The 18,794-nt window shown below is 63.3% G+C and overlaps 1 protein-coding gene across 2 annotated transcripts in view; it reads left to right on the top strand.

The window, feature by feature from the left end:
• Positions 1 to 929: 929 nt before the first annotated feature.
• Positions 930 to 18,794, top strand: part of VAV2 (vav guanine nucleotide exchange factor 2) — a 167,913-nt gene continuing 150,048 nt past the window's right edge. For both annotated transcript variants that reach the window (XM_026514298.4, XM_057313820.1), the window contains exon 1: positions 930 to 1,659. In XM_026514298.4, coding sequence (XP_026370083.1) covers positions 1,456 to 1,659 — 204 coding nt within the window. In that variant the 5' untranslated portion in view covers positions 930 to 1,455. The remainder of the gene's footprint in view (positions 1,660 to 18,794) is intronic.

The following is an 18,794-nucleotide window of genomic DNA, read 5'->3' as shown; positions in this document are numbered from 1 at the left end:
TGAGAGTCTTGGGTGGGGCTGTGCCTTGCCCGGAGTGGCCCAGCACATCCGTGATGAGAGCCCACGTTTCCTGAGCCGAGCCAGGAGCCACATCATTTCACTGCCAGATTGGCTCTTCATGTCCTTGAAGCCTGCCACTGTTGTGGGGGGAGGGGGCAGCTGCTGAAAACACGGCCCCCACCCCAGGGCGCGGCTCAGGAAGGAGTTCAGGGTGGGGTCGGTGGACCCTGCAGTCTGCCAGGGGCCTGCCAGGACCCAGGGCCCAGGCAGCTCTGGCCTCATGACCAAGCCTCTCCCTCACTTACTAATCTCACATATTCCATCTCAGACGCCAGGATTTGCCCTCTGGGCAGCTGCAAGTGGCCAGGCCTCTGGGTCACAAAGTGGGGGAATCCCGGCCTTTGTGCAGGGTCAGGGGTGGGTGGGGGGCTGCTTTCGGGTCCCTGGCCAGGGCAGAGGATCGGATGGGGGTTCTAGGCGCATCCCCGGCCCGTGTGTGCCTCGGGCCTCGAGTTATCCCTCGGGGACGGCTTGATGCACCGAGGGGACGCGAGGGGGGTCCTCAGCCCAGTCTGTGCCCCCTCCTGGGTCTGTCCTTCCCCAAGGGCCGTGCGGAAGCGCCCAGAGCGACAGGGGCGACCTCCTGATCGCCACGGAGCAGAACGCAGGGCCAACGCAGAGACTGACACCCGGCCGTCCCTCCACAGGCGAGGTCTCTCGCCCCAGGCGCAGAGCTCCCCAAAAGTCTGGGCGCCCCGCGGACGGAGTGGGCGGGTCCCGGGCTGCGCCGCAGCCCCCGCCCTCCGCAACTTTGGCGGGCGGCGGGGCAGGAAGTGGGGGGGGGCGGGGGCGGTGCCAGGCCCGCGCGCCGGCCCCGCCCCCGCCCCGCCCCGCCCGTGGCCGCGCCCCCCGCGCCCCCAGCGCCCCCGCAACCCCAGAGCCGCCGCGCGGCCGAGTCCAAGCGCCGAGCGCCGAGTGCGGAGCCCGCAGGCGGGGCGAACAAAGCGGCGGCGGCGAGGGCGGTCCAGGCCCCGGACGCGCCGAGCGAGCGACCCACCGGCCCTTTGTCTCGGGCGGGGCAGGAGCGGTGGCGGCCGCGGAGCGCCCCGAGCGCAGCATGCGGCGCCCGGTGGGGCCGATAGCGGGGCGCTGCGGCGGCGGGAGGCGTGGAGCCCGCCCCGGGGTCCGGGGGCGCCCGTGTGTGTGAGGGGGTCCTGCGTGTCGCGCGGCGCCCACCCCGCGGCTGCACGTGGGCGGGAGCGGCGGCCCGCGAGGAGCCGGAGCAGGAGGAAGAGGAGAGGACGCGCGGCGGCGCATTGGGGACCCCGGGCCGCCCGCGCGAAGCCCCGCCCCGGCCACCGAGCCCCGCGCGCGCGGGCGGGATGCCCCGCGGCCGCCGCACTTTGGCCCGAGCGCTGTCCTGAGCGGGCCGGCGGTGCGGCCGCCGCGGGCGCCATGGAGCAGTGGCGGCAGTGCGGCCGCTGGCTCATCGACTGCAAGGTTCTGCCGCCCAACCACCGGGTCGTGTGGCCCTCGGCGGTGGTGTTCGACCTGGCGCAGGCGCTGCGCGACGGCGTCCTCCTGTGTCAGCTCCTGCACAACCTCTCCCCCGGCTCCATCGACCTCAAGGACATCAACTTCCGGCCGCAGATGTCCCAGGTGAGGGTCCCGGCGCGCGGGCGGTCGCGGGGAGAGAGGGGCGCGCCCCGGGAGGCGCGAAGTTGACCAAAGTCCCCCAAGCCCGGGGCGCGCCGCCGCCGCCCGTGGGCATCGCCGGGAAGCGCCCCGAGCCGGTCTGCGGCGCCCGGGTGAGCGGAGATTCGAAGCCCAGCGCGGCGCCCGCCGCTGCCGCCCCGTCTCCTCGTCCCTCCCGGCCTCGGGGAGCCCGCCACGCCCGTGGCCCTCGTCGGGCGTCGCGTCCTCCGGCTTCGCGCCTGGTGGCGGGACGGTGGAGGACCAGCGGGGCGCGGCCCGAGGAGTCGGCGGGGCGGGGAGCCGGAGCCGGAGGGGCCTGAGGGAGCGGGTGGGCTCGGGTCTTCGCCTTCTCTTGGACAGGGCCACGCAACTTGGTGCGAGCGGGAGCTCCCGTCGCTTCGCCAGCACCCTCAAGTGTGGCCTTTGTCGTGGCCGAGCGCGTGGGGCTGCCGGCCGGCAGGAAAATGTCTGCGCAGCCGGCAGGAGCTGCTTTTCTTGGCCCCTTAAAGGGAACTTGGCTAAGACTTGAGCAGAATGAAGCTCAGGTCCTGCCCCCTTGGAGTCACAGAACACCCACCCCAGCTCCATTTGAAGGGGTCCTGGGTGCCCAAGGGGCCCCGGGGGCAAGACAGGGTCTGGCCAGCACTGTCCAGGATCGACCTTCCTCTTAGCCCTGGAGCCCCTTCCTCTGTGGCCCACAGCAAGTCCGCGTGGACAACAGCCATTCATGTGTGACATCGGAAAACGGGCTAGGGAGAAGGAGGGATGGAGTGAGTCACGGCTTTTCCAGGCTGGGCTGCATGGCCTCTGCCCTTTGGCTGTGACTGTGTTTCCAAGGAGATGAGGGCATCCCCTCCTCCAGGGAGGAAGGGGGTGGCTGCTGACAAAGAGGAGCCCTGAGAGGGTAGGGGGGCTGCCCTCCCACTCAGTGATAACAACCCAGGACCATGGAGGCAGGCAGCCTATTGAGGGAGCCCCTGCGGGTTCAGGCATGCGGTCTCAGGGCTCCCCTGAAGTCAGCGCTTTCCTTAGGCTCTCTCATGCTCACTGACCCGGAATCCCCGGGGCCAGGTGCCCTGCTGCAGAGTGCTTTCATAAATCCGTTCCTCACCTCTGTTCTCCCCTCTGGGGGTCAGGGTAGGGGGCTGGAGAAACTGAGGCCAGAAGGGTTGCTGAGGGCAGAGCTGGCCATGGGCCGATGTGTCTGCCTTTGGCTGTCAACTACAGGGGCTGCCCGGGCTTGCTGGCTCCTGGTGGGTTTTCTGGGTGATGGACAGGGAGGCTGGGGCATAGGACACAGCCTGGGGTGGGTGGGTCCACACAACAGAGGCTGGGCCTAGCTGGCCTCTGGATCCCGGAGCTGCCCTTTTCCAGCTGTGGTTTGGGCAGGGTGGGGGAAGAGGGGCACTCTGGCTGTGGCAGGTGGCTTGGCCCAGCTGCTGCTGGAAGTGTGGAGACCTCCTGGGGTCCCTGGAGCCATCGGTGAGGCAGCAGCACTGAGGCAGCAGCACTGACGGCAGCACAATCCCTTTGAGCCGCCCCCCCCCCCCCCCCCCCCCCGTGTCCCAGCCTGGGGGAAGGGCTATCAGGGGGTCTCGGTGCTAGGGAGAACCGGATGGGCGAGTGTCTGTGTGTCTTCGTGGACTTGTGCAGATTGAAGCCTGGCCCTGTTACCTTCCAGGTAGGTGACCACCTTTGGGCCTCGGTTTCCCCATCTGTTTAATGGGAACAGCAGTAGTAGGCGCCTTCGAGTCAGCTTCTGAGGATTCCGTGAGGTTAAGGCAGAGAATGTTCTCAGTGTGGTGTGGGGTTGATGGTGATGCTAGGATGGTCATCTGGACACTGGCAGAGATTGCTGTCTTGGCAGAGGGCTGGTCTCCCTGACCTCAGCCCACCGGTCATCACCCCGTCTTTGTTTGTCTGTCGCTGCTGCAGGGATGGCTGCAGGGGCTCTGAGAACGTGCATTCAGTGGGTCTACCCCTTGTACATTCAGAGTTAAAGAAACGGTTCTTTTTACCAAGTGTGGCTGGGCATGGTTTGGGAGAGGAGCTTGGGGGTCCTCTCTTTGTTATTCGGGAAGCTTACCATGCCTAGAGCGGGGGAGGGAAGATGTCCTGTTGGTTCAGGGTGCAGTGCTTGGATCACAAGGAAAGTCCAAGCTTCCCTTTCTTCAGGGTCCTGCCCTGGGCGAGGCACGATCCTGGGGGGATCTGCCATCCCTGTGTCATGGATGAGGCAACGAGAGCTCAGAGGGATCCGGTGACTTGCCTCGGGTCACACAGATCGAAGAGGCGCAATGAAATCACAGGCTTGGGTCTCCCTTGTAGGATTGCCGAAATGCATTCGATTCCGCAAGCCTTCCTGAAGCTGTCTGGCTGCCTTTCCTTCGGTTTCTCCTGCAGCGTGGAGGGGGCGCGGGGGGGGGGGGTGCCTGTTTTCTGCGGGCATCTGGCTACTCTGCTGGTGAGTCCAGTCTGCGGGGCCTTCCCACCTCCGTGCGGTCCTGCAGGCCGGAGGCCCATCCAGCCCAGAGGCCTCCATGTTGTCCCCTCGTTCCAGAAGGCCATGCCGGCTTCTCATGGTGACATCCTGTTTTCAGAGGATAGCGTTTGGAATGTCCCTCCACTCTGAGTTGACCTCAGCTGGGTTATTGGCCCCAGAGGAGTGTAAGAGCATGTGCACTTATGGGGCATTTGCTGTGTACAGAGCCGGAAACTAGGAGGTGTTCATAGAGAGAGCCGAGTGGCCCCTTTGTCGTGCCCTCCTGGAGCTGGCAGGCTGTGCTTTAATTTTTTTTAATCCAAAATGCCTGGGAGCCACCTTGGGTTTAATTAAACTAATTAGGTATGGCCACAATCTGCTGATCCTAATAAGAGATCACGTGTGTCTGGAGCGTCTTCGGCTGTGGAGGTCCTGAGGTTGCTGATGCCGGCAGACAGACAGCCCCTGCGCTCCATTTGAACCTGTAAGGCACCACCCGCCTGGCCTCTTGCCCACACCACCTGGGCGGGCCTCCTCCCTGGAGAGCAGATTGGGAAGCCTGGCATCCGGGGCCTGCCGGGGTTCCTCCCACGCCTCCCGTCCCTGCCTCAGGCCTGTTGTGCCCCGCTTCTGTACCTGTGCCGTCGGCACCCGTGCTGAGCCATGCTGTGCCGTCGGCACCCGTGCTGAGCCGTGCCCTTGTCGGTAGGCCTCTTCCACTCTTCACCTGGTTCTTCCTGGAGGAGCTAATCTAGAGGCCCCTCCTCTAGGAAGCCTCCTCTGATTGCACTCTCTTGGCCTGCGGCGTGGCGAGTCTGGCCGTGGCCCCCAGGGTACCAGGGGTATGTTGCTAACCCTGCACTTCCCACGCTTTCGCTCCACCCAGCACGTGGGGGCCATGCTCTTTCTCACCCTGCAAAGCCCAGTCTGGAAGGGGGACTGGGCTGAGCCCCTCGTCCGGGACGTCATCTCGCGGGTCTGCGGAGCCCGGCGTTCCTTCATTCCAAGGTAGGCTTTGTGCTTGGCGAGGGGCTGGGGGCCGCCTGAGCTGGGTCCTGCTCTCGTGACGCTTCCAGAAGAGTGAGGGCGCATGACGGTGTCGCCCAGATGCCCGGGGCCGCAGAAGCGGCCTGCAGGTGGCCTGCATTATGGTTTCCTGTTTTATTCCACGGATTAGAATCTGTTACTGTCATTTATTTCTACGCTCACATTGTCTCGGGTTCAGCCTGTGGGGATGCTTCAGGCCGGCAGCTCTGCATCTTTTTGACATGATCCCAGCATTTATTTCCTTCCTTCCTTCCTTCCTTCCTTCCTTCCTTCCTTCCTTCCTTCCTCTTTCTTTCTTTCTTTCTCTCTTTCTTTCTTTCTGTTTTTTTTTTTTAAGATTTTATTTATTTATTGGAGAGTGAGAGAGTGAGAGAGGAACAGAGGGAGAGGGGCAAGCAGACTTCCTGGTTGAGCACAGAGCCCGATGTAGGGCTCGATCTTATGACCCTGAGATCATGACCTGAGACGAAATCAAGAGTCGGATGCTTCACCGTCTGAGCCCCTCAGGCGCCCTGTGTTCTCAGCATTTCCTGAGCACTTGTGTCAGCTCAGGAATCAGCCGTGTCTCCGAGGAGCTCTGGTTCCGTCGCGGGGAGGGGAATTTAGAAGCCACGATCTGGGTGCTGGTGTGCCCACTGCCGCCGGCTGTCCCTGCTCCCAGGTGCCCTCTGAGGTGGGAGCGGCGGTGTGCGTGCGTGTGCGTGCGCGTGCGTGTGGGCAGGCACGGGTGTGGATGGATGTGCCGTGTGCACGTTCGTCTTTGTTTTCTATCTGTATCACGGTTGCCACATAGGAACACGTGAGTTCTGTCTGTGTTTCAAAACTTCTGGTGATCTTATTAAAGTAAAAAGAAATGCATAACATTGATTTTAGTAATGCATCTTCGTGCACCCTGGCCTTCCCAGCGGGGGTGATGTGGGCTCTGGGTGGCGGGATTCAGATCTCTGGAGGTGAAGAGACCACGTTCTTTTTGTGTATGACGCTCAGCTGTATGTAGAGTACGAAACACGTACACGGTCGCTCTGTGGCACGGAGACTTCCTGTGGGAGGTCGATGACAAAAAGCTCGTGAAGAGGCTCCTTAGGGGGGTGATAGTGGCCAGTGGGGAGATGCGGGTTTCCCCAGCATTGGCTTTCCCATGTGGCAGGGGCTATGGCCCTGAGAGGGTCGCGGTAGCTGCACCCCGGGGGCAGAGGCCATGTGCCGGGGGTCCCATCTTTCACCGTGGCCTGACCGGCTGGGAGGGGCCCAGGGCTGTGTGGAGTAGGGTCCTGAGGCTTGGGTGCGGAATCGGCGGGCAAGGCCTGTGGGTGTCATCTGCCCAGGTCTTGGGAAGGTACTGCTTGGCAGTGGTGGACAGTGGGCTGTTTGTGGCTCTGGCATCGGTGGGCTGGGCTGGAACCTGAAAGTGTGCTGTGCATTTGGTGGGGAGGCCATCTGGGCCCTGAGAATGGGGGGCTCTATTGAGCCTGGGGCCAAGTGCGCGGGCAGCAGCTTTGCCGGGGGCCTGACAAGGACGTGTAGCCATGAGGAGCCCCCACCCCAGTGCCTCGTTCGAGCTCTTTCTTACATGAGGATAGGGTGGCCAAGGGTGTCCCCTCCCTGGAGAGGGGCTCTTGTCATCCTTCCCAGAATGGCAGTGGGTCCTGCCCTGGGCGGTCGGCAGCATGATGCCCTCCAGCCCCTTCCTCCTGGCCCCGTGTCCAGCCCTGGTCTGTGTCTGCAGCTCTGTGACTTAGAGGCGTGGGATGTCCGGGGCAGGCAGTGTGGGCGGGGCTGGTGGTGGGGTCCTGGTTTAGGCAGAGGCCCAGACCCAAGTCCGGCAGCCCCACGGCTGGGGCCTTGCCAGGTGGACCTCCCTCCTGACTGCCCCTCGGATCCACCCCTTTCTCCCCCAGCGCCCCAGCCGACCACCGGCGCCCGCTCCCAGAGCAGGGGTTGGCACTTGGCTTGTGTCGAGGGCCAGACGGTAAATATTTTAGGCCTTGTGGGCTAGACAGGCTCTGTCGTAACCATTCAACTCTGCCCTCCCGGTGTGAAGGCAGCCGTGGCCGATCTGTAAATGAGTAAGTGTGGCTGTGCGCCAGCAAACTTTATGGAGAATGAAATTTGAATTTCATATCATTTTCATGTGTCACGAAGTATTATCCTTTTGATTTTTTCCCCCCAACTGTTTAAAAACGTGGAAAAATTTTCTTAGCTTGTAGCCTGTACAAAACCCGGCGGTGGGCTTGCCTACGGGGCTGGGGGCCTGTCCTGCGGCCTGTAAAGGAGCCCTGGTCCCCGGTCCCCACCCTCCCAGAGTTTGCCGTCTGTCTCCATTTGTATCCAGGGCCCTTGGCGCGGGCTCCTCTAACAGGACGTGCTCAGCAAGGACAAAGCTTTCTCCACCTTGTGCCAGAAATTGTGCTAAGTCCCTGGGGCAGGACCTGGTCTCATCCACGGAGGGGTTGCGGGGGGGGGGGGCTCTGCCCTCAGCCCCACCTCGTAGGGGAGGAGCAGGGGCCACCGGGGCTGAGACCCTGGCGTCTGGAATGGCGTGGACATTTGCTGTGTGAGATGAGCTGCCTGGAATGGCAATGGGGGGGTCCGCCGCCGTCGGCCACTGGGCTGCTGTGGGAATCTTACTGGGGCGGGGTCACAGGACTGACTGAGCCTTGGTCTCCTCCTTTGCAAAGGGGGTGCCCATGGCCACCTTGCAGGCTGGTGGGGGGGTTTGGTGGGAAAATGCAGACCTGGCACTGTCCCTGCCTCGCACCGGGCCCCGTAAGTCTCAAGAACGCTGCGCCCCTCCCCAGGCCTGGGTGACCGGCTCGCTCCTGCTGGCTGGGGCAGCTGCCTTCCCCGGCCAGCTGGCCCCACCTCGCCTCTGGCTGCCCGGCTGCGGCAGAGCCACCGTGGTTAAGAGAGGGTAAGGTGGCCAGCGCCCCGGAGTTGGATCCTCCGTCATTGCCTGCCCCCGAGCCCCTCCCACGCTTCAGTTACCCTTCAGTCCCGGAGGCAGGTGGTGGCTGGGTGATGCGGAGAAAGATGGAGGATCCTTGGCCAAGGAGTGCAGGGCCCAGGATCGGACCGCAGCCCTGCCCCTCCCTCTGCGGGTGACCTTGGGCGCCTGCTGGAAGGATCTCATGCCATTTCTCTGCTGCTTCTTCCCCAGAAGCTCCTATGCTGGACGGTGCGGGAGGTGGGGACAGACGCAGGGTTTACAGTCACATCTTTTGGGGCTGAGTTAGTCCTTATCAGATACAGATATTTGGATCCCTGGGGGCAGGGACTGCGGAGGGCTTCATGGAGGAGGCGGCCCTTGAGTTGGCCTTGAAAAGTGGATGCCTGTATGTAACTGAAGGGTGGGGTGGGTGATTGCTGCAGAGACAGGCCCCCAGGTCTTCTAGAACATTGCTGCCAGCCGTGTCCTGTCCTGGAGGGTTGGTGCCCTGACTGCCCAGCACCAGCACCTCCCCTGCGCCTTAGTGGGGAGACTCTGTGAGACACCAGGTTGGGCAGTTACTGGAAAGGCCGAGGGGGCTGCCTGAGGTCACACAGCCACGTGGAGGTTGAGGCCCCTTGCCAACCTGCAAAACAGCCCTTGGACGGTCCTGGTGGGTGGGGAGGCTGGGGGCTGCCCAGTGCCTGCACGCACAGATGGCCCAGGGCTGGCCGGCTCTGCCCTCGTGGCAGGGTGGCTCTGGGCCCGTCCCCTTCACCTGCTGCCCATTGCTGGGAGCGGCTCACTCTGTCATATACTAGCTTCCCATTCACTGTCACCTGCTCACGGGCATTGGGCACGAGCGGCAGAGACCCCTGACTTTGTGTCCCTGACCTTCTGGAGGGGGATTCATGAAGAAACAGCATGGCACTTTCTGACACGGGGGAATCAAGTGGGCCTGCACGGGGGGCTTCCTGGGGAGGTGACAGCGGTCCCGCAGCAGGACTGGGAGAGAGGTCTGGTGCCTGGGAGTGGGCACTGCAGCCCTTGCACAGTGCCTGGACACCGGGCTCGGGAGCCGCCCCCCCCAGCTTCCTGGGATGAGTCCCTGCCCACTGCCCGGACGAGGCCAGCCCTGCTCCGGCCAGAGAAGCTTCCTGCTGGGGCGGGACCAGCCCGTGGCCGCCTGGAGGAGCCCCTAAAGCTCTGTGCTCTCAGGGCGCTCTCTGCCAGCACCCCGTAGCTGTTCGGACGGTCTTGGTTTCTGAATCCAAAACATAAACAAGAGTAACAAACGCGAGACCGCCGAGGGGGCTGGGCTGGAACTGCCTGCGGGACCCGGGGTGGTGGTGCCTCCCTGTTCCGTGGGCTTCGTGTGTCTGTCTCTGTAGAGTTTATATAAATATAACTGTCTTCCACACACCTGCTTGTCTGCGCCGGGTCTCCGTACACCTGAGGCCAGGACTGCATGTGTTGGTTTGTTGTGTTTGGAACTTGGGGCCTCACAGGCAGCGTGCGCACATGGTCTCCGTTGAGGGCCTGCCGCCTGTCCTCCCGTCTGTCTGCCGGGCTCTTCAGCCTCCGGGTTATACAGGAGTGGGAGCCCCCCCCCCCGCCCCAGCCCGTGCTGCCATCTGTGCGAGGAGGGGGCTCCTGTCTTCCACTGTTAGAGGGACTTGACACCACGCTGCCTCCCAGTCCACCCCCATGTGTGTGTGGCTCTGCTGTGGCATGACAGGTGCGTCCCTGAGATGCAGAAGGTGGCGGGGTGGGTGCCGGAGGGCATCACCGGGAGTCCCTGTGCAGGGGGGCAGGTCTGGGGTCCAGGCGTCTGCCTGCCCCCCGCCCCAGCCCTGCTTCTGCCTGGTCTCCTCCCTGAGTGCGCCTCCCTTTCCTGGGGACACATGTTTCCAGTTTGCACGAATATTCGTCTGATTGTCATAGCTGTCCCCTACACATGGGGTGCTGCCGGGGGTACGTGGTGTAGGCACCGTGCTGAGCACGGGGCAACCAGTGGTCCCAGGGAGAGGGGGCCTCTGCAGAGGTGCAAGGACTAAGCCACCTGCCAGGGTCCCGACAGCTCAGGGAGGCAGGGCCGCACCTGCCCTGGCCTTTCTCACGCCAGAGCTCCACATCTGGCTTGTCTTCCCCGCGGGGGCTGGCTGTGGTTTGTGGCAGGGCTCCTGTGAACTTTGGCACCTGGGGGTGGCCCGCTGTGTGCCGGGAGGCCTCAGTGTCCCCCCCAGGAACGGGGAGGTGCGCTGGGGACTGGTCATGGCTGGAGCAGGGACCGTCCCAGCTTTTAACTGTACAAGTAGGCGTCTGGTTCCTGGGGCCGTCACCACATGTCCCGGGCGCACAGGACACCTAGGGAGGCTTTAGTCTGTTCATACCCTGTGTCAGGCCCCTGGGGTGGCGGAAGGTTCTGGTCCCACGTGCTCATGGCAGCCACATCCTGAGACCCTCCCACCTTGCCCCTCAGCAGCTCCCACTCTTAATTTACCCCTCTACGCCCGAGATGGGCGTCTGGGCTCCCAGCCCCCAGATTATCCGGCTGCGGGGACAGGAGCAAGCATCACTAACAGCCGTTTCAGGGAGGGACGAGACTGTTCAGATGGGAGCTGTTTTCCTCTGTAGATGATGGGCTTCACACGAGAACTGACTCCCAACCTTTCGGTTTAATTTGTTTTCACACCAGAGCTCAAAGGAAGCAGGCTTGAGGCCGGGCAGCGGGGTGTGACCGGGTTCCCCGGACTTGCCACATGGCCGCTCACCCTGGGCCTCTGTGTTCCTGGCTGCAGAGGGGCCCGGGCTCCCCCTCCCCCGAGGTGTCCGGGCACAGTCGTGGCGGCGAGGGCTCAGGGCTGATGTCCTGGCTTTGCTACTGACCATGGTGGGCCCTCGAGCTTCCCCCCTTTGTGGGATGGGGATGAAAAATAGCATTCTGCTCAGTGGGGGAGCAGGTAAAGGTGGGGTCTGTCCAGACGATGCAGTTGACCCAGCCGCTAAGAGGAACGAGCCCTGGCTGACCCGGGTTACAATGTGAACGAGCCTCAGCTCGAGTCCCCCAGGACCTCGTGCCTGGTGAGGGAGGCCAGACCCCAGAGGGCGAGGCCTGGGGAGGATGGAGTGGCTCCATTTGTGCACGGAGGGTGGGCTGGGGGAAGGGACCTGGGCCTGGCTTTGTGTTTGGGGTTCGGACAAAGCTCTGGATCCAGACGATGGTGGTGATTGCACGACACGGTGAAGGGACAGAATCGCCGATTGTAAGTCTTGTCATGTGCCTCTGACCGCACAAAAATAGCATCCCCCTTGTGGGGCTGGGAGGGATTTGAGCAGGTGTGTGGCAGGTGAGTGCCTGGAACCCGCGCTGGCTGTGGCGGGGACCCTCAGGGCCACCATGTGACTCTTGTGGGCTCTGCACGCCTTCGCCCGTGGCCTCCCTCTCCCTTAGTGATGTTACAAGTGCTACTTTCACGACTAGGTTGACGTAAAGGTCAGAATACTAATGGTATATGTTTAAATATTGTCTTTGACCTCACACACATTTGGGCCCCTAATGTGTGCTTGGGGGATGAGTCAGCCCCGCGTGGCCTTCCACGTGGCACGTTTCTCGGGCCCCTTCTTGCCCTGGGTCCGCGCTGCTCCAGGACTCAGGGCACCGAGGCAGGCACTCGTCGAGACTCACTTCCCTCTGCAGGAATGAGGAGCCAGGGAACGGCTGCCTCTGCTCCAGGCTCTTGACTCAGTGCCCTCGACAGGGTGGCCCAGGAGAGCTACGGTGAAGGACGATGGGTCCAGGGAGCACACGAGGTGTCGGTCTCAGTTGCCCCTCCCTGTAAAATGGGACCATCGTGTCTAGGTGCCTCCATGGGCGGGTGGGAGGAAGGCTCCTGGGGCATCTGAAGCCCCCCCTTGAACGAGGAAGGCGTCCGCGGTCCTGGGATCAGGCCGGGGGTCATCTCTCTTGAGGGAAGGCGCCCTGCGTCTGATGCGGGAGTCCGTGCTGTGGCTCACAGGTCCCTGGCCTGCTGCTGCTTGGCGAAGGAGGGGCGTTTTCGCGACACCTTGCGGTAGACCAGTGGCCCTGGGGCCACTCAGTGTCCGGGAAGCACCCGCGGAGGTGGCGCTGGGTTCAGTAAGGATGTGGGTTTTCTCTGTGTCCCTGGGAGAGTCGGTTTCCCCACGTCGGCGGCCGCGCTCCTGGAGTCCCCCCTGCTGCCGCTCCCGCCGATGGTCCCGTGTGGGGGCCGTGGGCTTCCCGACCGTCTGGTCAGCGGGGGCTGCGGGGCAGGCTGCGGGGGCCAGACGCCGTGTCTGGGACTGAATGACCGAGTCAGTAAATCAGGCTGTCGGCCTTGCCTTCCGCAGGCGGCCATGGTGCGTGTGCTCGCTCGCGCTGGCTTCGGCTCTGCCTGGGCTCGGAAGCACGGCTGCATTTCTGGGCTCGCGGCTGGACCTGGGTGCACGTGTGGACGAATCCGAGTGGATGTTGGGGTCAGGAGGCCTGGTGCGGTCTGCCGTCTGCTGCGCTGTCCGGCCAGAGGCTGCCCTCTCCGTGCCCGTCTGCAGCCCAGAAAAGTCCGGGTGATGCCACCGGCCTCCCGTGGGGTGTTTTGGGGCCGGCACCCACTGTCCTGGAGGTGGCTGAGAGCTCTAGGGTTTTGCCCACAGAGCTCTGTCCACCTTGTCTTCTTGGGGGGGGAGCCTTGGCTGCCTCCTGGCCAGTACTCAGGGTCTAGGCGTAGACGGCTGCTTAACAGCTGGTTCGGTTCCTGCCAGGGGCCACACTCTGGACCAGCTCTGGGGTCCCCGTCCCATGCCCTCCCTCCTGCCTGAGCTTCCGGCTGGCGGGGCTGGTGTCCTGCAGGGTGGGAAACGGCCCCGGCCTGGGGGACCCGTGCAGCAGCTCTGATCCTCAGCCTTCCTGCTGCTTTGCCCTGTGGTGGCCCGGGGGACGTGCAGGCCAGCGTCCGCACTGCCTCTGGGTGGTGGGCCGGGGATCCAGCCGGAGCGCTCAGCCCCTTCCGGTGGTCCTTGGGCATGATGGTGTCGCCTGCTGTGCTTTGCCTGGGCTGGGCCGCTCCCGGGCTGCCGGGCGATGCATAGGTGGTGGTAATTAGTCACGGTCCGGGAGGCACTTGGCGGTCATGGACCTGACCCTGGTAGGGGACAACCCGGGGTCGTCAGCAGCCATTTGAGAGCCTCGGAGTCTAAGGTTCAGGGAGCACAGAAGCTGGTCCAAGTTCGCAGGTAGGGGCTGGGGGCGGGACTCAAACCTGTGGCCGCCCGCGCACCTGTGGCCCCAGCATCCCGTCCCTCGTGGCGCCCTTGGGCTCCTGAGTTGTGCGAGCCGTGGGGTGCCTCTGACACCCTCCTGCAGTAATTCACGTGCTGGCAACCGCCCTCTTTTTTCTATTAACTCGTGTGTGTAGTAAATTTTTTTTTCGTCAAAAAAGAGAAGATAGAATGTTCACATACCACCCCCTCCTCATGCAAATAAGCCTTGGGAGAAACCGGCCTGCCCTCTCTTTGGGTGTATTTTGTGGTAATTTAGCTGCTTAAATGGAACATCTGTTAGCCAGCGAGGCTCCAGGGGAGCAGAGCTGTAGATTACAGGAGTGTTCGGGCAGTCGTCTGTGCTGCAGGAGGCACAGGCCCCAGCACTCCCGCCCCTCCGCCCCCGCGTGTGGAGGGACGCTTGGCGCTGAGGACCGTGCTGGCGACAGGGTGCGGGAGGCCGGACGGAGCCTTCGTACCTGCCCGCTGGGCCCCTGAGGACAGCTGCTGATGTACGTGGCTCAGCGCGGCTGGGGCTCGGGAGAAGCCCCTGGATTTGCAGCCTGCGTGGGCCCCGGGGACTCATCCCTGGGCTGGCCTGGCCGTGTTCCCTCCTTCAGCAGAAGAAGGGCGCTTGTGGTGGGGTCAGGGGCCAGGCTGGGCCTAAGCGTAGACCTGCCTCACAGCTGACGTGGCCGCGTGTGCCCCGGACCCTGCCCACACCCCAGGGGGCTCACCTGTGAAATGCGCTGCCATGTGTGCAGGTGTGGCTCCCCGGAGGCCCGGGAGCGTGGGAGTCGTTCCCCCTCTTGTGCCCTGCCACTGCATGTGATATGAGCTTTGGTGACCTGCAGGCACTGGTTTCCATACGGGTCACAGCGCTTTCTGTGAGAGGGGTGGCGGTCTTCCTGGCAGCTGGATTCTGGGGGCAGGGGCCTTCCTGCCCTGCCGCCCGTTGGGTCTCCTCTTCCCAGGCCTTTTACCGGGGGGCCCTTCCTACAGCTCCCAGGGAGCATTTCCCCAGCACCTACTGCCTGTGATCAGTTGGCCCTCAGGTCAAGGGAAAGATGGGGGAGGCCCGGCAACTTCTTCCAGGAGCTCAGAGTTGGGGGGGCCACCGAGGGAAACAGCGGTCACCTTGGGGGGTGATTGGAGGAACCCAGAGCCATGGCCCTCACCGCTGCGGTGAGGCAGGGTGGTGGGTGGGTGGGTGGCTTCGCCTGGGGTGCGGGGCAGTCACAGAAGGGGGTTGGAGAGAGCACGACGTCCTGGATTTGGCTTCAGAAGGTTTTGCTTGGCTGCAGTGCTGGGACTGGATTGGAGGCCACGGTCCGCAGTCCGGGAGGCTGAGGCTGGGAGGAGGCGGATGCGGTCACCCCAGCAGGAAAACTGTTCAGGCCTGCGCCTGGGGAAGGGAGACAGGCTCCAGGCTCCACGGTATGGGGGAGGCAGGGACCCTGCCGGTCGTGGCCCTGATGTGGGGTGATGAGGAGGGTGCCCTGATGTCAGGCTTGGGCAGTGGGGGAGCTGGTGGGACTCGACCAGATTCGCCCTTGGGGCTCAAGGTCCGCCTCTGGCCAGCGGCCCGGGGAAGGCCCGGCTCTCCCCGCGGTCTGTCCGGAATCTGCCCTGACCGGCGTTGCGGGACGTTTCAGCCCCGCCCCGTTGTGTTCTCTGTCTGGCTTTGAGTTTCCTGCTTTTTTTCCGGTCTCTGTGTGGCTGATCACATCAGTGTCCAGGCTGGACTTGGGGGTGAGGGGCTGGCCCCAGCCTCGGTGGGCCAAACTCTGCAGGCTTCTGCGGGGCCAGGGCCCCGGGCCATGGCGAGAAACGTCTTCCACTAGCGTGGGACACCATCCCAGACTCTCCTTCCCTGATCACGATGTCTTCGAGCATGCTAGCAGTTTCGCCTTCATAAGTGTGTGATTTATTCAGGTTGTAAACAGGTGCTCTCCTTACTCGGAAGCGCGAGGCCGGCGCGTCGGAATCCGGCTCTCTGGGGAAGCGTAGATCCCCGGCGTGTGCGATTCATCTCCAGGTAACACGATGGCCTTCGCGGAGACCCAGCAAGGCTGCCGCAAAGCCCAAAATAGTCGTGTGGGTTATTTTTAAGTGGTTTTTGCCTGTGGAAAGAGTGGTTTTTCTTAAAAAGGGCTCTGCCTTCGATTGATTTCTTTGGGACTGCTTTATTGCTATTGATTCAATAAAGCTTTAATCAGCAAACAACCTCGCAGCGGGCTCTGGGGCGGGCGACTTGCCGGCCTCGTCGATTTTTCAGCGAGGAGCATTTGCCGTGACCCGGGGCCGCACGTGAGCCAGCAGCCTGGCGTCTCATTCTCAAGGCCTGAGCTCGGGCTGGGGCGGACCCCAGGACTGAGCCCCGGGTGGTCAGAGCATGGGGCACCCTTGCTGGACACCATGTGGGAGTCAGAGACCCAGGACGGCTTCCCTGCCCCTCACCCCTTCCTCCGCATCTGAGAGCCACCAGGTCCAGCGCTGGGAGGCCGTGCGTAGCTGTGAGGAGAAAGGGGACAGTGGTTGTGTGCGGTGTCCCTTGAGGGAGATCTGGGCTCTGCCCCCTGCTCCGGGACCCTGTAGGGTCACGGTCTGTCCCCTCGAGATTTGTCCTCTCTGCAGGCCCTGGGGTGGATGAGACCAGAGACACACGTACGTACGTATTGAAGGCTTACTGGTCTGTTTGCCGCATGGAGGACACTGTGTGCATAGTCGTGCGTCCCCGCGGACCTGGGCTGTCACCTTCCTCACCACCTGGGAGCGTGCTTTGTCACTGCCACGTCTGTCCCACGTGGCTTTCGTGCACGTCATTTCGCCCATGCTGAGTAGATCCTTTCTTCGTGTTCTGACTGCTCTGAAATCAGCGTGCGTCTCGGGGCCTCACAGGGAGGGGTGTGTCAGACCCGCTGTGCGAGAACCCGCCAGGAAGAACTTCAGGTGATGGGAAGATGCCCGGAAGTACGGGGACACCTGGCCCCGGGGTCCAGCCTGCACTGTGACCTTGAAGCCGGGAGGGCGTCCTCAGTAAACAAAGAATGGAAGTTGTGACAAAAAAAGTCACAAACAACGATTTCTAGAAAACCGTTCAAGGAATTAATTGACCCAGCAGCACTCATAGCCCCAACGGGCCTCTCAGTTTCCTCCTTGTTGATAAAATCATCATTGAGACAGGGGGGTTTATGGTTCTGGGAGCCTTGCAGGGTTGGGGTAGAGGCCTCTCCTGCCAGCGCCTGGAGAGAGATGGGGCCTGCGCGGGCATCCCTGGCCACCCCGACCTGCGGCCCACCTGGGCAGCCCAGGCACCCTGGGGGACGGTGAGTGTGGGGGACGGAGCCACTGTCCACCCAGCCTCTGGGCCCTGGAGGGCGACTGGGATGGTTCCTTTCTCTTCAGTGCTCTCTGTGCCCAGCCATGAGTTCTGGAGCTCTGCTCCAGCATAGACTCCCCCCCGCCCCCCCGCCAGCAGTGAACGTGGCTTTGGTGCCCTGCCTGAGTGTGGGGCCTGGGGAAGGGGCTGGGGCACTCCCTCCCTTGGTGCCTCCCATCCCAGGTCTCCTGAGGTCTGGCCAGAGCAGAGACGGGGTTCCAGACTGTGGGGTCCCAGACACCAGCCTTCTTCCACCCTGGTTCTCATCGGGGGGGGGGGGCTGGACTCTCCATTAGAGCACCTCATTTCCCCTCTGCTGCCCTTGGCTTTTTGGGCACAGACTGCCCTTCAGCCCTCCATGGAGGGTTCAAGATTTGGTTCTGGGCCCGGTCTGCCTGAAAAGCTGACCTGAGAAGGACAGGGAGGGGCCCTGTGTGCGGCTGCTCAGCGTCCGTGTGGATTAGTGATGTCTGCCGGGGGTGTGGGCGATGAGGGGGGACACATTCGCCTTGGATAGATTAGTGATGTCTGCCGGGGGTGTGGGCGATGGAGCGGAACCGGCTGCTTCTGTGCCTTCCCTGGCGCAGGCATCTGCGGTCAGCCTTGAAACTGCCCTGGGGTTCCCAGCCATGTGACCGCTCCCCTTCTCCGAGCACCTGCCTCCTGCTTTCCCCTCCTTGGGCTCCTCCAGGGTGGCTCAAGCACCCCCCCATGACCTCCCCTGCCTGGTGCTCCCAGCTCTGCTCCTACTCAGCTGGTATTGGCCCTGGGACTTTTCACGTCCTGGCCTGGCAAGGGGGGGCTCTGCTCAGTGCAACCCTGGGGGAGCTGTAGCCACCACCCCCTGCCCTGGATCTGGGACCCCTTCTCTTTGGGTTCGGGACCCCTTTGACAGAGTCTAGGACCCTAAATCTGGACCTGGATCTGGCCCCCGTCTCTGAATCCGAGATGCTTTCTTGCTGGGTCCCGGACTCCCGTACTAAACTGAGGGTGTTGTCGTCGGATTGACAAAGCACCCCAGGCCTGGGCTGGCAGAAGGTCCCACGTAGTAAGCTGTCTGGAGAGAGGAAAGAGCCTCGCCCTAGCCGAGGGGCACCTCCCTGTTCTGAGACTGTGGGCGTGAGCCGACTCCTAGAGAGGAGGAAAAGGAATGCACTTCGCTTCCCCTTTCCTCTCACATCGGTGCTTGATTCCTGGCTCGAGGAAGTAGCTGGCAGTGCCGCTACGTGGAGACAGGATTGGGGTGAAGCTCCCCGAGTGAGCCTCCCGGCTGAGCGGCTGCACATCCTGAGCCCCCGGGCCACCCCGGCCTTTGCTCAGAGGTGGAGAGGCCTCTCCAGGGACCGGGGAGGCGGGGAAGTAAGGCTCAGTCTCTCGTGGTTAGCGTTTTAGCGGCCAGATGATGAAATCCCCCACGGGCCAGAACATTCTCGGCTGAGCCTGGGCCTGGGAGGGGCCGCTCTGCCCTCCCTGAGCAGCAGCGACATGGTGTGCTGGAACAGACCCTGTCTCTCTGTGGCGGGTTTGGTGTCCCGCAGCTGGCTATGTGTCTGTGATTGTCCCCGGTGACCGTGGAGCGGTGAGCAGCATCCCGCGGGGAGGAGGTGCCTCCAGGTGTGGCCCCAGGGCTCGCGAGCTCTTCCTGTGCGCAGGTGTCCCAGGGCAGCCCCAGCACAGCACCACAGGCTGGAGGCCTGACAGCAAGAGAAGCTTACTCTCCCACAGTTCTGCAGAGAGAGACCCTGCATCCAGGTGTGGGCTGGGCCGTGGACCTTGAAGGCTCCTGGGCACAGTCCCTCCCACCTGGCGTCCAGTGGCACCAGGTCTCCTGTGGCTTGAGACCCCTCACCAGTGTCTGCATCCACCTTGCCTTCTCCGCCCTGTGTGTCTCCATCAGAGCCTCTGACCACGGGGGCTTGCCTCCGGGTCCCCGCGCCCTGGCCTGCCCCGGGCCACCCTGTGGCTCTGCAGCTGGCCGACCG

The sequence above is a fragment of the Ursus arctos genome, unplaced genomic scaffold (genome assembly GCF_023065955.2).
Source record: "Ursus arctos isolate Adak ecotype North America unplaced genomic scaffold, UrsArc2.0 scaffold_18, whole genome shotgun sequence".
Taxonomy (NCBI): domain Eukaryota; kingdom Metazoa; phylum Chordata; class Mammalia; order Carnivora; family Ursidae; genus Ursus; species Ursus arctos.
The sequence above is the reverse complement of the archived record's forward strand: the minus strand, read 5'-3'. Positions and strand labels throughout refer to the sequence as shown.